General features: G+C 65.6%; 2 protein-coding genes across 2 annotated transcripts; both read right to left on the bottom strand.

The window, feature by feature from the left end:
• Positions 1–1,890: 1,890 nt before the first annotated feature.
• LOC136788602 (voltage-dependent calcium channel gamma-4 subunit-like) lies at positions 1,891–7,339 on the bottom strand. The gene is given in 8 exon segments (XM_066987165.1): positions 1,891–2,337; positions 2,511–2,770; positions 2,773–2,905; positions 2,907–2,965; positions 5,160–5,242; positions 5,244–5,298; positions 6,110–6,193; positions 7,005–7,339. Coding segments are annotated over 8 exon segments (1,275 nt in total). The 5' UTR covers positions 7,159–7,339.
• Positions 7,340–10,343: 3,004 nt separating this feature from the next.
• LOC136788738 (voltage-dependent calcium channel gamma-7 subunit-like) lies at positions 10,344–19,990 on the bottom strand. The gene is made up of 6 exons (XM_066987413.1): positions 19,933–19,990; positions 17,064–17,264; positions 14,992–15,078; positions 14,191–14,331; positions 13,474–13,619; positions 10,344–12,451 (listed from the first exon to the last, which is right to left on the bottom strand). The coding sequence occupies exons 2-6, from the start codon at positions 17,257–17,259 to the stop codon at positions 12,119–12,121; spliced, it is 903 nt and encodes a 300-aa protein (XP_066843514.1). The 5' UTR covers positions 17,260–17,264; positions 19,933–19,990; the 3' UTR covers positions 10,344–12,118.
• Between the last annotated feature and the right edge of the window lie 984 nt (positions 19,991–20,974).

Raw genomic sequence — 20,974 nt, 5'->3', positions numbered from 1 at the left:
CCGCCCCTCCCCGTGACTGACAGGCCTCGGAGCCAACCGGATGGCGTGGAGGGCGGGGCCTGCCCCGTTGCTAAGGGCAGGGGCGGTTGCTGAGGGCCCCGGGCCTGCAGGGCCCTGACAGGGCCGCGACCCCCCGGGACCCCCCCGAGCCCCCCAGAAGCCCCCAGGACCCCCCAGACCCCCCCGAGCCGCTTCCAGAGATTAAATTTTATTTTAAAGAGCGAATTTTCCGTAAAAATCCATGCACGGGGGGGGGGAGGGGGCGGGGCCGAACCCCGGGGGCGGCGCCCGGCGCTGTACAAGGGAGGGGGCGGGGCCTGCGGGGGGGCTGTACAAGGGGGCGGGGCTGTACAAAGGGGGCGGGGCCTGGGGGTCCCAGCCCCTCCACCCCCATTAACCCTCGGTCGTTAATGGGGGCCGGGCTGGGGGGCACTGGGAGGGACTGGGAGCAACTGGGAGGGGCACTGGGACCGACTGGGAGCGACTGGGAGTGACTGGGGGGAACTGGGAGAGACTGGGAGCAACTGGGAGGGCACTGGGAGCGACTGGGTGCAACTGGGAGGGACTGGGAGAGACTGGGAGTGACTGGGGGACACTGGGAGAGAGTGGGGGGTACTGGGGGGCACTGGGAGCAACTGGGGGCACCAGGAGCAACTGGGGGGCGCCAGTAGTGACTGGGGGGCACTGGGAGCAGCTGAGGGGGTACAGGGATAGACTGGGGGGATACTGGGATAGACTGGGGGGGACTGGGCCCGACGCTGCACGCGAGAGCCCAGCTCTGCAGCCGGCCCAGGGCACTGGGGTTACTGGGAGCAACTGGGTGAACTGGGCGCAATTGGCACAGCGCTGCCTGGAGACTGGACCATACTCGTCCGGCACTGCCCAGGGAACTGGGCCATACTGGTCTGATGCTGCCCAGGGAACTGGGCCATACTGGTCTGGTGCTGCGCAGCAAACTGGGCCATACTGGTGTGGCAGTTCCCAGGGAACTGGGCCATAGTGGTCCAATGCTGCCCAGGGAACTGGGCCATACTAGTCCGACGCTGCCCAGCGAACTGGGCCATACTGGTGTGGCGGTTCCTGCGAGGCAGGGTGTTTCTGGTCCGGTTCTGTCGAGGAAACTGGGCTGTACTGGTCCATACTGGTCCAACTGGGCCTTACTGGTCTGGTTCTGTCGAGGAAACTGCTCCGTACTGGTCCAACTGGGCCTTACTGGTCCGGTGCAGGCAGGGAACTGGGAGGGCCTGGAGCAGCACCGGGCTCCCCCGACCCGGCTGGGGCCCCCTAAGGCACAGGGACCCCCCGGTCCTCGGGGACCCCCCAAAAAGGAGCTTGGGGGGGGGCACTAAAATAAGGTCGGTTTCAGGGCCCCCCCCCCCCAAAAAAAAAAGCGGTTTCAGGCCCCCCCCAAAAGACAGCGGATTCGGGGGGGCCCTAATTAGTGATAATTTTGGGGGGGGGCCCCCCACGAGATGGCAGTTTCAGCCCCCCCCCCCCCCCCCCCCCAAAAAAAAATCGGTTTCAGGGCCCCCCCCCAGAAGACGGCAGTTTCGGGGGCCCCAATTAGCGGTAATTTTTTGCCCTCCCCCCGATGGCAGTTTTGGGGCCCCCCAGGGCCCCCCTTAAATCCCGGGGGGGGCACGGCCCCGCCCGCCTGCGGGGGGGAGAGGAAGATGAGGGGAGGGGAGGAAGATGAGGATGAGGAAGGGGGAGGAAGATGAGGAAGGGGAGGAGGGGAAGATGAGGAAGGGAAGGGGGAGGAGGAGGAAGATGAGGAAGGGGGGAGGAAGATGAGGATGAGGAGGGGGGATGAAGGTGAGGAGGAGGAGGGGAGCAGGGGATGAAGATGATGATGGGCAGGACGGCCTGAAGGTGAGGAGGAGGAGGAGGTCAAGGGATGAAGGTGAGGAGGAGGAGACGATGAGGATGAGGAGGGCGGGGGATGAAGGTGATGATGAGGAAGGGGGGACGAAGGTGACTTTTTTGGGGGGACGAAGGTGACGATGACGAGGATGAGGGGGAGATGAAGGTGAGGATGAGGATGAGGAGGGCAGGGGACGAAGATGATGAGGATGAGGAGGGCGAGGGATGAAGGTGAGGAGGATGGGGGGGACGAAGGTGACAATGATGAGTTTGGGGGGATGAAGATGAGGATGATGAGGATGGGGGGATGAAGATGATGAAGGCGATGATGATGATGATGACAACGACCAGTGAGGATGAAGAGGGGGGACGAAGGCGATGATGAGGAGGATGGGGGGGGATGAAGATGATGATGGGGGGGATGACGACGACGGTGACGATGATGATGATGATGGTGGGGGGGGGATGAAGGCCCTAGACGGGCGTGGTCTTGCGGTTGAGGGTGCTGGTCCCCGAGGCGCTGTCGGGGGGCCCCCGGGGGGTCCTTGCCGAAGGCGTTGTGCAGCTGCAGGAAGGGGGGCCGGGGGTGCCGGGGGGGGGCGGTGGGGGGGCCGCGGGCTGCCCGGGGGGCATCCCCCCGCTCCCACGCCCCCCGTCTCGGGACAGGGTGTACATGGAGATATCGGCGGGGGGGGGCGGCGGGGGCCCCCGCTCCCCCCACCCCGATCTTCCCGGGGGGGCGGCGAGGCGTCCGCGGGGGGTCGCCCGGGGTCGCTGGAGCGGGACCCCGAGCGCGAGCGGCGGCGGGGGGGCGCGGGCGGGGGCCGCGCGCAGCGGCGGGGGGCGGCGGGGGGCTCGAGGACGCGGCCAGGGGGGTCCCGGCCCCCCCCGCCCCCCCCCGCCCCCGGGCCTTGCGGTGGCGCTCGATGTAGAGGTTGACGGCCAGGACGCCGATGGCCTCGGCCAGGATGAAGGAGAGCCCCCCGAAGTAGAAGGACCACCCGTAGGAGTAGTGGCGGCTGCGCGGCTCCTCGCGCCGCGGGGCCCGGCTCCCCCGCGTTGGCCGAGATGTAGACGATCACCCCGATGATGTTGCTCAGGCCTGGGGGGCGCGGGGGGACGGGGGCGAGGGGACGGGGGGCGAGGGGACGGGGGCGAGGGGACGGGGGCAAGGGGTGAGGGGGAGGAGAAGGGGACGAGGACGAGGAGACGGGGGACGGGGGGTGAGGGGCAGGACAAGGTCAAGGGCGCAAGGGGGCAAGGACAAGGGACGGGGGACAAGGGATGAGGATAAGGGGACAAGGACAAGGGGTCAAGGTCAAGGAGAAGGGACGAGGATAAGGGGACAGGGACAAGGGGACAGGGGACAAGGGAATGGGGACAAGGGAACAAGAAGGGGACAAGGACAAGGGGACGAGGGATGGGATAAGGACGAGGGATGAGGATAAGGGGAAAAGGGCAAGGGGGCAAGGGGACAAGGACAAGAGACAGGGGACAAGGGATGAGGATAAGGGGACAAGGACAAGGGAACAAGGTCAAGGGGACAAAAGGGGTGGGATAAGGACAAGGGATGGGATTAGGGGACAAGGGGACAAGGGACAGGGGATGGGACAAGGACAAGGGGTCAAGGTCAAGGAGAAGGGACAAGGATAAGGGGGCAGGGACAAGGGGACGGGACAAGGGAAAGGGGACAAGGCAACAAGAAGGGGACAAGGACAAGGGGACGAGGGATGGGATAAGGACAAGGGATGAGGACAAGGGGACGAGGTCAAGGGGGCAAGGGGACAAGGACAAGGGACAGGGGACAAGGGATGAGGATAAGGGGACAAGGTCAAGGAGAAGGGATGAGGATAAGGGGGCAGGGACAAGGGGACAGGGGACAAGGGACAAGGGATGAGGATTAGGGGACAAGGTCAAGGGGACAAGGTCAAGGGGGCAAGGGGACGAGGACAAGGGACAGGGGACAAGGGATGAGGATTAGGGGACAAGGTCAAGGAGAAGGGACGAGGATAAGGGGGCAGGGACAAGGGACAGGGAACAAGGGACAAGGGATGAGGATTAGGGGACAAGGACAAGGGGGCAAGGGGGCAAGGACAGGGGACAAGGGATGAGGATTAGGGGACAAGGACAAGGGGACAAGGTCAAGGGGGCAAGGGGACAAAAAGGGTGGGATAAGGACAAGAGATGGGATTAGGGGACAAGGGGACAAGGGACAGGGGATGGGATAAGGACAAGGGGTCAAGGGGATGAGGACAAGGGGATGAGGGGATGAGGGACAGGGACAAGGACAAGGGAGAGGACAAGGGGACAAGGACGAGGGGACAAGGGGACAATAAGGGGATAAGGACAAGGGACAAGGGACAAGGACAAGGACAAGGACAAGGACAAGGACAAGGACAAGGACAAGGACAAGGACATGACAGACAGGGGATGAAGGGACAAGGGATGAGGATAAGGGAGCAAGGTCAAGGACAAGGGACGAGGACAAGGGGACAAGGACAAGGGGACAAGGGGAAAATAAGGGGATAAGGACAAGGGACAAGGACAAGGACAAGGACATGACAGACGGGATGAAGGGACAAGGGATGAGGATAAGGGGACAAGGTCAGGTCAAGGGATGAGGACAAGGGAAAGGGGACAAGGGAACAAGAAGGAGACAAGGACAAGGGGATGAGGACGAGGACAAGGGACAGGGGACGAGGGATGGGATAAGGACAAGGGATGAGGACAAGGGGACGAGGACAAGGGACAGGGGACATTGGATAAGGGATCCCACTGGGACATCTGGGACCCCCCCCAGTGCCCCAGGGGAACCAGGACCCCCCCATGGAGAACACACTGGGATCAGGGACCCCCAGGGGTAACACACTGGGATCGGGACCCCCCAGGGGTAACACAGTGGGATCGGGACCCCCCCATGGGAAATGTGGTGGGATTGGGACCCCCAAGGGGATCCCAGTGGAATCGGGATCCCCAAGGGTAACCCAATGGGATCGGGACCCCCAAGGGTAAAACAGTGGGATCGGGACCCCCCCATGGGAAATGTGGTGGGATTGGACCCCCCAAAGAGAACACAATGGGATCGGGACCCCCAGCGGTAACACACTGGGATCGGGACCCCCCCCATGGGAAATGTGGTGGGATTGGGACCCCCCAAGGGGATCACAGTGGAATCGGGATCCCCAAGGGTAACCCAGTGGGATTGAGACACCCCCAAGGGTAACCCAATGGGACTGGGACCCCCCAAGGGTAACACAGTGGGATTGGGACCCCCCCCCGTGGGTGCTCCCCCGTACCGGCGGCGACGAAGAGGATGCCGGCGCCCAGGACGAGGCTGGTGCGGGCGCGGCGCAGGCGGCTGGCGGCCACGCAGAGCCCCCAGCAGCAGCAGCACCGCGCTCAGGATCGGGAAGATGCTGGAGGCACGCACCACGCCTGCGGGAGCGGCCAATCAGAGCCCGCTGCGTCACGGAGGGGGGGAGGGGGGGGCACATGGCCAATTGGAGCCTGCCGGGATCCGGGGGTGACACAGCCAATCAGAGCCCACTGGGATCCAGGGGGACCAACCCGGCCAATCAGAGCCCTGTGGCAGTGCTGGCCAATGGGAGCCCAGCAGGAGGGCAGCCAATTGGGGCCCACAAAGCACTGTGGGATCCACCAGCCCTGGCCAATGGGAGGCTTCACGGTCAGGAGCCAATCAGAGCCCACAGAGCTCCATGGGATCCATCAGCTCCGGCCAATCAGAGCAGAGGATCTCCAGGTCCATCGGCACCGCCAGCCAATAGGGACGCAGGGCGCCCTCTAACCGCCAACCAATCAAAACCATCCCCCCCCCCCCCCCCCGCCCTGAGCTGCAGCCAATCAGAACCGGGCGCGTGCTCCGTCAACTCAGAGCCGCAGCCAATCAGCGGGGGCGGGCTTCCTGGCGGGGGCCAATCAGAAGGCAGAGCCCCGCCCCCCGCCCCCCGCGGCGTCCCCGTTGCTAGGGGAGGGGCGTTGCTAAGGGAGGGGGCGTTGCCAGGGGAACCCCGCTGCTGGGGGGCGTGGCCGGGGCAGTTGCCGGGGCGACGGCGGGGCGGTTGCCATGGCGACGGCGGGGCCGGGGCGGGGCCAAGGCCGTCGCCGGGGTGACGGCGGGGCGGTTGCCGGGGCGACGGCGGGGTGACGGCGGGAGGTTGCCGGGGTGACGGCGGGGTGACGGCGGGGCGGTTGCCGTGGCGACGCGGCGGTTGCCGGGGCGACTCACGGAGCAGGTACTCGGCGCTGTCGTGGTCGTACTCCATGTCCTCGGGGAAGTGGTTGATCTTCAGGCACAGCCCCCGCTTCAGCCCTGCGGGGGGACCGGGGGGGCCGTGGGGACGGGGATGGGGGCACCGGGGGGGCACCGAGGGGGCACCGAGGGGACGGGGATGGGGACGCTGCGGGGACAGCGTGGGGACAGGGACACTGAAGGGGTGGGGACGGGGACACCGGGGGTCACCGAGGGGACGGGGATGGGGCACCGGGGGGATGGGGACACGGCAGGGATGGGGACAGGGACACCGGGGGGACAGGGACGGGGACACCGGGGGGATGGGGACACCGGGGGGATGGGGACACGGCAGGGATGGGGACAGGGACACCGGGGGGACAGGGACGGGGACACCGGGGGATGGGGACACCGGGGGGATGGGGACAGGGACACCGGGGGGACACCGAGGGGACAGGGACAGGGACACCCCAGGGACACCTCCGGCCATGCTCCCGCATGCGACACCGCGAGTGCTGCGAGCTTCCCCAGCAGTGCCACCAGCCTCCCCCCCCACCTTGATGCCGTGAGCTTCCCCCAGCAGTGCCACCGTGCTGTGAGCTTCCCCCAGCAGTGCCCCAATGCCGTGAGCAGCAGTGTCACCGGCTCCCCCAATGACGCTGTGATGCTGCAGCAGTGCCACAATGCTGCGAGCTTCCCCCAGCAGTGCCATGGTGCCGTGAGCTTCCCCCAGCAGTGCCATGACCTTCCCCCCATGATGACATGATGCCGTGAGCTTCCCCCAGCAGTGCCCCAACGCCGCGACCTTCCCCCGCAGTGCCACCAGCCCCCCCAACGCCCCCCGCCCCCCCCCACCCCCCCCCCACATCACCCCCCCAGCCCCCCCCAGCACCTTCCAGGCAGCAGATGCGCCAGAGGCCGGAGTGGGTGAGGCCGCCGGGGTCGCGGCGGTCGCGGTGGGCGGCATCGTCCCCCGAGGCGTTGCTGGTGTTGCAGACGAAGGCGCGGGCGTAGAGCCAGTAGTCGGTGCCGATGGCGATGGTCATGAGGCCGAAGGCCGCGAAGGCGCCCACGGCGGTCAGCAGCACCTGCACCCCCTTCTCGCACCACGCCACCCCCTCCCCGTTCCAGCGCTTGAGCGACTCCAGCCTGGCGGCCCCCCCGCGGAGACCCCCCCCGGGGGGACCCCCTCCGAGCCCTCCGAGCCCCCAGCCCCCGGCTGCTGCTCTTTAGGGGACGGGGGGGAACCCCGCCGTCAGCCCCCCCCTCACCCTCCCCCTTTGCTGTTTGGGGTATTTGGGGAGGGGGACCCCGGTGTCTGCCCCCCCCGCTTCTATTTGAGGTATTTGGGAGGGGTAACCCCAATATCTGCCCCCTACTTCTATCTGGGGAGGGACCCCTGGTGTCTGCCCCCCCGCTTCTATTTGGGGTATTTGGGGGGGACACCCTGATGTTAGACCCCCCCCCCAAACTACCCCTTATGCCCCCCCCCTACTCTCAGCTGGGATATTTGGGGGGGATCCTGGTGTCTGCCCCCCCTCAAACTGCCCCCTACAGCCCCCTTTTATTTGGGGGGGACACCCCGATGTTAGACCCCCAAACTGCCCCCCTTCTATGTGGGGTACTTGGGGGGTGCCTGATGTGAGCCCCCCCTACACCCCCCCTTCTATTTGAGCTATGGGGGGGGACCCCAGGTCTGGACCCCCCAGCTCTGCCCCCTACACCCCCCCGCCCCTTCTACTTCAGGGGGGTCCCCGGCACGTGCCCCCCCGCTCAGCCCCCCCTCCTGCCACTCACGGCCCCAGGGGGGGCGCGTGGTGCCCGGGGCTGAGTCCATGGGGAGGGGGCCGAGGGGGGAGGCTCCTTTTGGGGGGGCTCCTCCGTGACGGCCGCTGAGCTGGGGAGACAAAAAAAGGGGGGGGGGGCGCCTCGCACGAGGGCTTTGCACAAGGATTTCGCATGAGGATTTTGCACGGGGGGCGTTGCACAAGGACTTTGCACGAGGGCTTTGCACGAGGACGCCCAGCCGCGTGCAAGGGGGCAGCAGGGAGCGCGTGCAAGACCCAGCGTGCGACGCTCACCGTGCACGTGCGCTTGCACACGCGTGTGCGCCGACCCCCCCCCCCGCCTTCACGCGTGCTGACTCACGGCGCACGTCACACGCGGGGGGGGGGGGGACACGGACACACGAGGGTGAGTCACCGGCACGGACGGGCCCCCCCCCCCCAGCCGGCTGGAGCCCCCGTGTGGTGCACACGCGTGTGCAAGGCTGAGCTTGCGCAGGAAGCGAAGCGGTGGCGTGCTCGTGCAAAGGGGCAGCGCGGCGCACATGCGTGTGCAAGGCTGGCCAGGGACACAAGCACGGCCGTGCACACGCGTGTGCAAGCGAGCACACGTATGTGAGGTGGCGCACACGCGTGTGCGAGCGAGCGCCCTGGGGTGTGCAAGCCATGCTGTGCACACGCGTGTGTGTGCTTGTGAGTGTGCACGTGCAGGGGGGCGTGCGCCCCCCCCCCAAACCTGCCGTCACCCCCCCCAGCCCCCCCAAAGCCTCGCAGCATCCCCAGCCCCCCCCCCAAAAAGCCCCCAGGGATCCCCGAGCCCCCCCGGGACCCCCAAGATCCCCCCTGGGGACCCCCAAACCCCCCCCCCCGGGACCTCCAAGCACCCCCTGGGATCCCCCAAGCCCCCCCGGGGACCCTCAATCCCCCCCCCGGGACCCCCAAACCCCCCCCGGACCCCCCAATCCCCCTCCCCCGGGATCCTCCAAGCCCCCCCCGGGGACCCTCAAGACCCCCTGGGACCCCCAAGCCCTCCCCGGGGAACTCCAACCCCCCCCCAGGGACTCCCCAAAAGCTTCCCCCAAACCCTGCTGCCCCCCCAACCCCTCACCGTTCCCTTCCCCCCCCAGCCCCTGACCCCCCCCCCAGAAGCCCCCAGAACCCCTTTCTGCCCCCCCCCCCCCAACCCCAAAGCACCCCCCCGGCCCCAAATCCTGCCACCAACCCAACTTACCTCCTCTCACGCCGGGGCCGCTCCGGGCGGGGGGGGGGGGATCCGAGCCCGGTTTCGGGGGGGGCGGAGCCTGGGGGTCGCGGGGGGGGGGGGGGTCCCGGTGCCGGGGGGGGGTCCCGGGGGTGCCGGTGCCGGTGCCGGTTCGGGCGAGGCTGCGGCGGGCGCGGGCGGGGGGGGGGGCGGGGCGGGGCCCCCCGGGCCGGGGGGGGGGGGGAGCGGAGCGGGGCGGAGCCTGGATGCTTCGGGGGGGGGTGACGTCAGCGGGAGGGGCGGGGCCAGAGCGGGGGGGGGGGGCCGGGGGAGGGCGCGATGGGTGTCCGTCCTTGGCCAGCTGCATCCCGCCGCGGTTGCCATGGCGACGGGGATGCTCGGGGGTATCCTAGCAACCGCGTGGCCACGCCCCCTCTGGGGGCGGGTCTAGGAAAGGGGGCGGGGCTACCCGGAACCCCCCCCTTTCTCCCCCCCCCCCCCATAACCGCCCATGGTGCCCCCCGTAGCCCCCCCACCCAGACCCCAATGTCCCCCCCTTGTGCCCCCCAGACCCCAATGCCCCTCCCCACTGTGTGCCCCCAGGACCCCCCCCAGACCCCAATTCCCCCTCCCGCATTGTGCCCCCCAACCCCAATGCCCCCCCCTCAATGTGTCCCCCCAGGAACCCCCCCCCCCCCGACCCCAAAGCTTTTTGGGGGGATCCAAAGGAAGGTTTTTTTTTGGGGGGGGGGGGATCACACGGGGGGGCATAGTTTGAAATCCTTTATTGAGGTCGCGTCGATCCCTATTTACATCTCATCTGGGGGGGGGCACCCGGCGGGGGGGGGACGCAGGGGCTCAGTGCCCCCCTACTCTGCTGCACCCCCCCCTGCCCCCACCCCTCGCTGGGTCCCCTTCGCTGGGACCCCCACTGCGCCCCCTTGGGGTGTCTAACCCCTCCCCCCCCTATTTTTTTGGGGGGGGGTTGAAGCTACATATTGAAGCCGTTTATTGCCACAGAAAATTTGGGGGCTTCCCCCCCCCGCTCCCTCCCCAAAAGCAAATCCCTCCCCCCCTCCCCCAGCAAGGACCCCGGGGCCCCCCAGTTCGCTCTAAGCCCCCCTCCCCCCCAATTTGTGCTAACGGGAGCCGGCAGCCGTGGGAGGGGTCGACCCCACCGTGGACCAGCCACGCGGGGGCAGGGGGCAGAGGTCAAGGGTCAGTGGGAGACCCCCAAATTTTGGGGGGGGGGGGGGCACACGAGGCGTCACTAAAGGCTCAAAGCAGCAGAGAGCCTGGGGGGTGGGAGAGCAAATCCAGATCCCCCCCTCATCAACCCCAGGGTCCTCTCCTGCCACAGGGGTGCCACCAGAAGCGGGAGGGCGCTGCAAGATGGCTGCTGGGACACGTGGTTGGCTGGACAAGATGGCCACTGACCCTTATTGGCTGCGGTTGGCAGGACAAGATGGCCGCCGCATCATCTGATGCGGCCTGTCTTTGGCCGTGGTTGATGCAACAAGATGGCCGCCGAGCCAATTCCTGCCCGTGGTTGGCTGCGGCTGGTGGCAGAAGATGGCTGCTGCACCCCATTGGCCATGGCTGGTGGCACAAGATGGCCACCAGGTCCTTGTCCCGTCCGTTGGTGGCCATGGTTGGTGGCACAAGATGGCCGCCAGGCCGCGTCCCATCCATCGTTGGCTGTGGTTGGTGGCACAAGATGGCCGCCGGGCCCTGTAGGCCGCACAAGATGGCCGCCGAGCCACGTCCTGTCCATCATTGACCACGATTGGTGGCAGAAGATGGCCGCCGGGCCCTGTAGGCCGCACAAGATGGCTGCCGGGCCACGTTCAGTCCCTCAGTGGCCGTGGTCGGTGGCACAAGATGGCCGCCAGGGTGTCCCCGGTGTCCCCTTGTCCCCCCCCGTGGCCCCGTGGCCCCCCTGGTGGCCATGTCCCCCCCCCCCGTGTCCTCGTGTCCATCCCCCCCCACCAGGGCCATGTCGGTGGCCCCATGGTGCCGGGGGTCCCCGCGTCCCCCCAGCCCCGTGGCCCCGATGTCCCCATGTGGCCCCCCCGGGCCCCGGTGTCCCCGTGACCCCCCCCGGGTCCCCCTGTCCCCCCATATCCCCCCCTTTGCCCCCCCACAGGGCCACCAGGTCAACCCAGGTCAACCCAACGACCCCCTCCCCCCATGACCCCATAGCCCCACCCCAATGACCCCCCCACCCCATGACCCCCACCCCAGTGACCCCCCCAGCCCCCCAGCAGGGGGAGGTGGAGAGGCGGCTGCGGGGGCCACCAGGTCAACCCAATGTCCCCATAGCCCCCGTCCCAACGACCCCATGACCCCACATCCCCATGACCCCATATCCCAATGACCCCGTACCCCATGACCCCGTACCCCATGACCCCACATCCTGGTGCCCCCCGGCCCCCCTTTGCCCCCCAGCAGGGGGAGGTGGAGAGGCGGCCATGGGGGCCACCAGGTCTACCCAGGTCAACCCAATGTCCCCATATCCCCCATGACCCTATATCCCCATGACCCCATACCCCAACAACCCCATACCCAATGACCCCAAACCCCATGACCCCCACCCCAATGACCTCCCCAACCCCCCCCCAGCAGGGGGAGGTGGAGAGGCAGCCATGGGGGGCACCAGGTCAACCCAATGTCCCCATAGCCCCCATCCCAACGCCTCCATGACCCCATATCCCCACGACCCTATGTCCCCATGACCCCACACCCCAAAACCCCATATCCTGGTGCCCCCCCCGTTCCCCCTAGCAGGGAGGTGCCCCGTGGGGGGCACCAAGTCAACTCAATGTCCCCATAGCCCCCATCCCAATGCCTCCATGACCCCATATCGCCATGACCCTATAACCCGATGACCCCACACCCCAAAACCCCATATCCCGGTGCTCCCCCCTTTGCCCCCCCAGCAGGGGGAGGTGGAGAGGCAGCCATGGGGGGCACCAGGTCAACCCAACGTCCCCATATTCCCATCCCAACGACCCAATGTCCCTATACCCCATGACCCCACACCCCAATGACCCCACACCCCAAAACCCCATATCCCGGCCCCTCCCCCCCTCCCCCTAGCACGGTGAGGTGGAGAGGCGGCCGCGGGGGGCGGGTACTGGATGGCGGGGGGTAGCTCTGGGTCATCTGGATGGAGACGTCGGAGGAGGCGTCCGAGGGGCTGCGGGCGCGGGGCCAGGCGCGGGGCTGCAGGAACTGCCCCGAGAGCCCCGAGCAGGCGCTCAGCCGCGGCCGCAGCAGCGCCGCCGGCGCCCGGCACGGCTCCTCCTCGGCGTAGCGCTTGGTGAACAGGTACACCGACAGCACGCCCGCGCCCTGCGGGAGGGCAAGGGTGTGCAACGAGGGCGTGCGACGGCGTGCAACAGCGTGCGAGGCTGCACGAGGGCATGCAACAGCATGCAAGGGCATGCGAAGCTGTGGGAGGGCACGCAAAGGTTTGCAGTCGCATGGGAGGGCGTGCAAGGGTGTGCTATATGGTGTGTGAAGGTGTGCGAGCGTGTGGGAGGGCGTGCAGTGGTGTGCAATGGTGTGCAACTTGCACCCAGCACGGCTCCTCCTCGGCGTGGCGCTCGGTGAACAGGTACACCGACAGCACGCCCGCGCCCTGCGGGGAGGCAAGGGTGTGCAAGGGTGTGCAATGGTGTGCAAGGGGATGGGAGGGCGTGCGAGGGTATGTGAGGCTGTAGGAGGGCATGCGAAGGCTTGCAGTCGCGTAGGAGGGTGTGTAACGATGTGTGACGGGTGTGTGATGGTGCGCAGTGGTGTGTGATGGTGTGCAACGGGCTGTGATGGGGTGTGACAGCGCGCGGTGGTGTGTGACGGCGTGTAACAGCGTGTGATGGCGTGTAACGGCGTGTGACGGCGTGTAACAGCGTGTGACGGCGTGTAACAGTGTGTGACGGCGTGTAACGGCGTGTGACGGCGTGTAACAGTGTGTGACGGCATGTAACGGCGTGTGACGGCGTGCAATGAGATGCAACGGTGTGCAACAGCGCGTTACGTGTGCGATTGCGTGCAAGGCCATGCGAGGGCACATGAAGCCGCAGCACGCCTGGGCGTGCAAACCCCACCCCCATCCCCTCACACGTGCGTGCAACCCCCCCATGCACACTCCCCCTCCTCGTTCACACTCCCCCGTCCCATTCACATTCCCCCACCCCTTGCACGCTCCCCCTCCTCATGCACGAGCGTGCAAAGCACCCTCAGGGTGACAACGGGGGGAGGAAGAAGGGGGGGGCAACGCCGCACCCGGAGCAGCGCAGGGCGCGTGCAAGGTGTATGGGGGGGCTGCGTGCGGGGCGTGCAAGGGGCGTGCGAGGCGTGCGAGGGGCACGCACCTCTTTGAGCAGGAAGGAGGAGGCGGCGAAGGCGAAGGACCAGCCGTAGCGGTACTGGAAGTACTGCTCCGAGCCGCTCGGCCGGTTCATCACCTCGTCGTTGATGCTCGAGATGTAGAGCACCAGCCCCACCACCAGCGACAGGCCTGGGGGGCCGGGGGGGTCAGTGGGGGGGGTGGGGGTTGGGGGGGGTTCTGGGGGGATTTGGGGGGGTATGGGTGTCCAGGGGGTCCTGGGAGGGGGTGGAGGGGTCCTAGGGGGGATATGGGGGGATATGGGGGGTCCCCACCACCAGCGACAGGCCTGGGGGGGCGGGGGGTCAGTGAGGGGGGTATGGGGGATATGGGGGGGGTCCTGAAGGGGATTTGGGGGGGGGTATGAGGGGGGTACGGTGGTCCTGGGGGGTTATGGGGACGATATGGGGGTCCAGTGGCTTTTGGGGTGGGTTCGGGGTAGGTTCAGGTTTATTTTGGGGTGGTTCGGGGTTATTTGGGGTGGGTTCTGGGTTCTTTGGGGTTATTTGGGGGTGGGTTCGGGTTCTTTGGGGGTTATTTTGGGGTTATTTGGGGTGGGTTCTGGGTTATTTGGGGTTATTTGGGGGTGGGTTTGGGTTCTTTGGGGGTTATTTTGGGGTTATTTGGGGGTTACTTTGGGGTTCTTGGGGGTGGGTTCGGGGTTCTTTGGGGGCGATTTGGGGGTGTTTCGGGGCGCCCTCACCGGAGAGGATGAAGAAGATGCCCGAGACGAAGGCCAGCAGCGTGCGCTGGGGGCGGATGTGCCCCACGTTGCTGATGACGAAGGCCGTGAAGACGAGGAAGAGGCTGACCATGGGGAACGGCGTGGCCGTGCGCACCGTCTCTGGGGGGCGGCGGGGGGCGGGCACGTCCCTATGGACCCCGCAACCCCCCGGCCCCTATAGGCACCCCCGGAGTCCCTATAGAGCCCCCTGAGCCATTATAGAGCCCCCATCCAGCCCCTATAGAGCCCCCATCCAGCCCCTATAGCCTCCCTGAGCCTCTATAGCCCCCTCTGAGTCCCTACAGCCCACCGCCTGAGTCCCTATAGCCCCCCCGAGCACCTATAGAGCCCCCATCCAGCCCCTATAGTCCCTATAGCCCACCTACAGCCCCCTGACCCCTATGGAGCCCCCATGGAGCCCCTAAAGCCCTTGTACAGCCCCTGTGGCCCCCGGGGAACTCCCGCCACCCCCCCAGCCCCTATGGAGCCCCCATGGAATCTCTATAGCCCCTGTAGAGCCCCTATGGAGCCACTGTGGAGTCTCTATAGCCCCTCCAGAGACCCTATGGAGTCCCTATAGCCCCCATGGAGCCCTATGGAGCCCCTATAGCCCCCCCCCCCAGAGCCCCTGTAGCCCCTATAGCCCCCACGGAGCCCTACGGAGCCCCTATAGCCCCCTCCCTGGAGCCCCTTAGCCCCTAATAGCCCCCACGGAGCCCTATGGAGCCCCTATAGCCCCCGAGCCCCTTAGCCCCTATAGCCCCGTGGGCCGGCACGCACTGAGGATGTTCTCGGTGTTCTCCGTCACCAGGTTGATCTCAGGCTCCAGGAAGTACTCGGAGGCCACGCAGCGCCCCTTCTCCCGCCCTGCGGGGGGGCAGCGTCGGGACCCCCCCACACACAGCCCCATAACCCCCACCCCACATATCCCATACCCCCGCATATAGCCCATACCCCTCATATAAGCCGTACCCCATGACCCCCATACCCCCCATATATCCCATACCCCCCCATATATCCCATACCCCTCTATACCCCCATACCCCCCATATCCCATGCCCCCCACCCCCCACACCCCATACCCCTTACACCCCATATCCCACACCCCATACCCCTTATATCCCATCTCCCATACCCTACACCCCATACCCCTTATACCCCATACCCATATATACCCCACACTGCACACCCCATGCCCCTTACATCCCATACCCCACACCCCGTACCCCCCATACACCCCATACCCCCCCACCCCATACACCCCCCATCCCATACACCCTATACCCCACACCGCACACCCCATACCCCGTATCCCATACCCTTTACACCCCATACTCCATACCCCCCATATACCTCCCATACACTCCATATACCCCGTATATCCCATACCCCACACACTCCATATACCCCACACCCCATATACCCCCCCATACCCCCCCATACACCCCATACACCCCCCACACACCCTCTACCCATTTATACCCCACACCCCTTACATCCCCTCTCCCATATCCCACACCCCTTACGTCCCACACCCCTTACACCCCACATACACCCCATATACCCCTTACACCCCACACCCCATATACCCCCCTTACACCCCATATACCCCCCCATACACCCCATACACCCCTTACACCCCATACCCCTTACACCCCACACCCCTTATACACCCCATACACCCCATATACCCCCAGACACCCCATATGCCCCCCATACCCCCAAAACACCCCATACACCACTTATCCCCATACCCCTTACACCCCTTATACACCCCATACACCCCATATACCCCCCAGACACCCCATATGTCCCCCATACCCCCCATACTCCCCCCCCAAACACCCCCATACACCCCTTACACCCCATACCCCTTACACCCCACACCCCATATACCCCCATACCCCCCATACACCCCATATACCTCCCCCACACCCTATACCCATATATACTCCACACCCCTTACATCCCCTCTCCCATATCCCACACCCCTTACGTCCCACACCCCTTACACCCCACATACCCCCACATGCCCCCCATACACCCCATATACCCCCCCATACACCCCATACCCCTTACACCCCACACCCCTTATACACCCCTTACACCCCATACACCCCCCAGACACCCCATATGTCCCCCATACCCCCCAATACAACCCCCAAACACCCCATACACCCCTTACCCCATATACCCCCGTACCCCCCCATACACCCCATATACCCCCGACACCCTATACCCATATATACCCCACACCCCTTACATCCCCTCTCCCATATCCCACACCCCTTACGTCCCACACCCCTTACACCCCATACCCCTTACACCCCACACCCCATATACACCCCATATACCCCCCATACCCCCATACACCCCATATACCCCCCACACACCCTCTACCCATTTATACCCCACACCCCTTACATCCCCTCTCCCATATCCCACACCCCTTACGTCCCACACCCCTTACACCCCATACCCCTTACACCCCACACCCCATATACACCCCATATACGCCCCATACCCCCAAAACACCCCATACACCCCTTACACCCCATACCCCTTACACCCCACACCCCATACACCCCTTACACCCCATACCCCTTACACCCCACACCCCATACACCCCTTACACCCCATACCCCTTACACCCCACACCCCATATACCCCTTACACCCCATACCCCTTACATCCCACACCCCACATACCCCCAGACACCCCCAAACACCCCATACACCCCTTACACCCCATACCCCTTACACCCCACACCCCTTATACCCCACACCCCACACCCCACACACCCCCAGACACCCCATACCCCCCCCATACCCCCCCATATGCGCCCCTCGTACCGGCGAAGAAGCAGACGCGCCAGAGGCCGGCGTGCAGCGCCATGCGCACCTCGGTGCTCTGGTTCTGCGGCAGCACGACGCCCTCCTCCATGTAGAGCCAGTGGTCGGTGCTCACCGCGATGCCCACCAGCAGCAGCCCGCACGCCCCGAACACGCTGCTCAGCAGCGTCAGCGCCCGGCTGCTGCACGAGCTCATCCTGCCTGCGGGACGCGGGCGGGGGGGTCAGGGGGGCGATACTGGGGCGATACGGCGTGATAGCGGGGCGATATTGGGGTGATAGGGGGCGATACAGGGTGATATCGGGGCGATAGGGGGCGATACGGGGTGATAGCGGGGCGATATTGGGGTGATAGGGGGCAATACTGGGGCGATAGGGGGCGATACGGGGTGATAGCGGGGCGATATTGGGGTCATAGGGGGCGATACGGGGTGATATCGGGGTGATATCGGGGTGATAGGGGGGTCAGGGGGCGACATGGGGTGATACTGGGGTGATGTATGGCGATACTGGTGTGATAGAGGGTCATGGGGGTGGTATTGGGGTGATAGGGGGCAATACTTGGGTAATGGGGGCGATACGGGGTGATATCGGGGCGATATTGGGGTGATAGGGTGCGATATTGGGGTCATAGGGGGCAGCTTGGGGTGATACTGGGGTGATGTATGGCGATACTGGTGTGATAGAGGGTCATGGGGGTGATAGGGGGCAATACTTGGGTAATGGGGGCAATACGGGGTGATATTGGGGCGATATTGGGGTGATAGGGTGCGATATTGGGGTCATAAGGGGCGGCTTTGGGTGATACTGGGGTGATGTGTGGTAATACTGGGGTGATAGAGGGTCATGGGGGTGGTATTGGGGTGATAGGGGGCGATATTGGGGTGATGGGGGCGATACAGGGTGATGTCGGGGCGATATTGGGGTGATAGAGGGTCATGGGGGTGATATTGGGGTCATAGAGGGCGATATTGGGGTCATGGGGGTGGTATTGGGGTGATAGGGGGCGATACTGGGGCGATAGGGGCGATACGGGGTGATATCGGGACGATATTGGGGTCATAGGGGGCGACATGGGGTGATACTGGGGTGATGTGTGGTGATACTGGGGTGATAGAGGGTCATCGGGGTGGTATTGGGGTGATAGGGGGCGATACTGGGGTGATAGGGGGCGATACGGGGTGATATCGGGGCGATATTGGGGTGATAGGGTGCGATATTGGGGTCATAAGGGGCGGCATGGGGTGATATTGGGGTGATGTGGGGTGATATTGGGGTGATAGAGGGTCATGGGGGCGATATTGGGGTCATAGGGGTGATATTGGGGTCATAGGGGACGATACAGGGGGATATTGGGGAGATAGGGGGTCATGGGGGTGATATCGGGGTGGTGGGGGGTGATAGGGGGTGATATAGGAGGAGAGGGGGTGATACGGGGTCATGGGGGTGATATTGGGGTGAAACAGGGCTCGTGGGGGGAGACGGCGTGACAGAGGGGAGATAGAGGGTGATATAGGGGCGATAGGGGGTGATAGGGGGTGGTATGGGGGTGGTATGGGGGGAGGGAGGGTGATGGGGGTCATAGGGGGCGATGCGGGTCTCATAGGGTGACAGGGGCTGATATAGGGGCAGAGGGGGTGATGTGGGGGTCATAGGGGGTGATAGGGGGAGAGGGGGCGATATTGGGGTGATATAGGGGTGATACCGGGTCGTAGGGGGTGATATTGGGGTGATAGGGGGTGATAGGGGGCGATAGGGGGTGATAGGGGGGTCGTAGGGGGTGATATTGGGGTGGTAGGGGGCGATAGGGGGCGATAGGGAGCCATAGGGGGTTATATGGGGGTGGTAGAAGGCGCTGGGGGGTGACGTGGGGTGCCAGGGGGTGCACAGGGGACAATATGGGGTGCTATAGGAAACCGTGGGGTGCCCCAGGGTGCGCGGGAGAGCAACGGGGTGCGCGGGGGAGCTATGGGGCACTGTAGGCTGCTGTGGGGTGCTGTGGGATGTTATAGGGTGCTATGGGGTGCTATGGGGTGCTGTAGGACACTATGGGGTTTTATAGGATGCTAAGGGGTGCTATAGGGTGCCGTAGGGTGCTGTGGGGTGCTATAGGGTGCCGTAGGGTGCTGTGGGGTGCTATAGGGTGCCGTAGGACGCTATGGGGTTTTATAGGGTGCTATAGGGTGCCATAGGGTGCTGTAGGGTGCCGTAGGGTGCTGTAGGACCCTATGGGGTTTTATAGGATGCTAAGGGGTGCTATAGGGTGCTGTAGGGTGCCGTAGGGTGCTGTAGGATGCTGTGGGGTGCTATAGGGTGCCGTAGGACGCTATGGGGTTTTATAGGGTGCTATAGAGTGCCATAGGGTGCTGTAGGACACTATGGGGCTTTATAGGATGCTATGGGGTGCTATAGGGTGCTATAGGGTGCCGTAGGTCGCTGCGGGATGCTATAGGGTGCCGTAGGACGCTATGGGGTTTTATAGGATGCCATGGGGTGCTATAGGGTGCTATAGGATGCCATGGGGTGCTGTAGGGTGCCGTAGGTCGCTCTGGGGTGCTATAGGCTGCTATGGGGTGATGGAGCAGGTGGGGGGGGGCGGTTTTGCGGGGGGGGGGGGCACAACACGTGTGTGCAGCACCGGGCACACGCGTGTGCAAGGCCAGACACCGCGGGGGGGGGGGGGAGGAACCACACACGCGTGACCCCCTCCCCCACTCACCCCCCCCCCCCCGTGCACACACGCGTGACCGTGGGACACGCACACACACACACACACGGCCCTCCCCCCCCGCGTGACCCCCCCACCCGTGACACCCCCCGCGTGTCCCCCCCCCGCGTGTCCCGTGCCCCCCCCCCCCCCCCCCGCTCACCCGCTCACGGCGTCGCCCGCTGCGGTGCCCCCGCCATGGGAGCGGGGGGGGGGGGGGGGGGGGGGGGGGGGGCACAAAATAGGAAGGGGGGGACACAAAATGGGGGGGGACACAAAATGGGGGGGGGACACAAAATGGGGGGGCAGAAAAATGGGGGGGACAAAAAATGGGGAAAGGGAGGGGGAGACAAGAAACGGGGGGGGTGACACAAATTGGGGGGGTCACACAAAACGGGGGGGGGGACAGAAAATGGGGAGGGGGGGCACAAAATGGGGGGGGGACACTGGAAGGGCACGGGGGGTGGGGGGGCTGCGGGGGGGGGCAGGACGGAGGGATGCGGAGGATGGGGATGGGGACGGGGGGGTTGTTTGGGGGGAGGGGGGGAGAAGGGTTTTTTTTGGGGGGGGGGTTTAAAGGGGGGGGGGTCAAGGAGGGGGGGTTAAAGAGGGGGGGGGTTAAGGGGGGCTGCGGCGGAGGCTGCGGCGGGCGGACGGCCGCAGGACCGGGCCGCACCGAGCGCAGGAGACGGCGGGGGGGGCACATCCCATCCCCCCCCCCCCGCCCCCCCACGTCCTGTGTCCCCCCCCCCCCCCTTCGTCCGTCCCCCCCCGCGGCCACCGTGATGTCACGGCGCGGCCGCGCTTAAAGGGACAGAGCCCGCCCCGCCCCCCCCCCCCCCCCCCCCCCCCCCATGGGCCTGGATCCGCCCCCCCCCCCCCCCCCCCCCAGGTGCCCCCCCCCCCAAAAAAAAAAAAAGAGGGCAAAAATAGGGACACCCCCCCCCCACAGACAGGCAAGGAGAAAAAAAAACCCAGCCCCCCGCTACGGGGATAGGAAAGGAGGGGTTCTAAAAGGGGGGGGGCAAAGGGGAGACCCCCAAAAGGGACCCCTATAAAGGGACTCCCATAAAGGGACCCCCAAAAGGACCCCCCCAAAAAAGGACCCTAAAAGGGACCCCCCCCTAAAAGGACCCCACAAAAGGAACCCTAAAAAGGGAACCTAAAAGGGACCCCCCCAAAAGGGACCCCAAAAAAAGGACCCC

The sequence above is a fragment of the Anser cygnoides genome, chromosome W (genome assembly GCF_040182565.1).
Source record: "Anser cygnoides isolate HZ-2024a breed goose chromosome W, Taihu_goose_T2T_genome, whole genome shotgun sequence".
Classification (NCBI taxonomy): Eukaryota; Metazoa; Chordata; class Aves; order Anseriformes; family Anatidae; genus Anser; species Anser cygnoides.
This window is presented reverse-complemented; position numbering and strand designations above follow the sequence as displayed.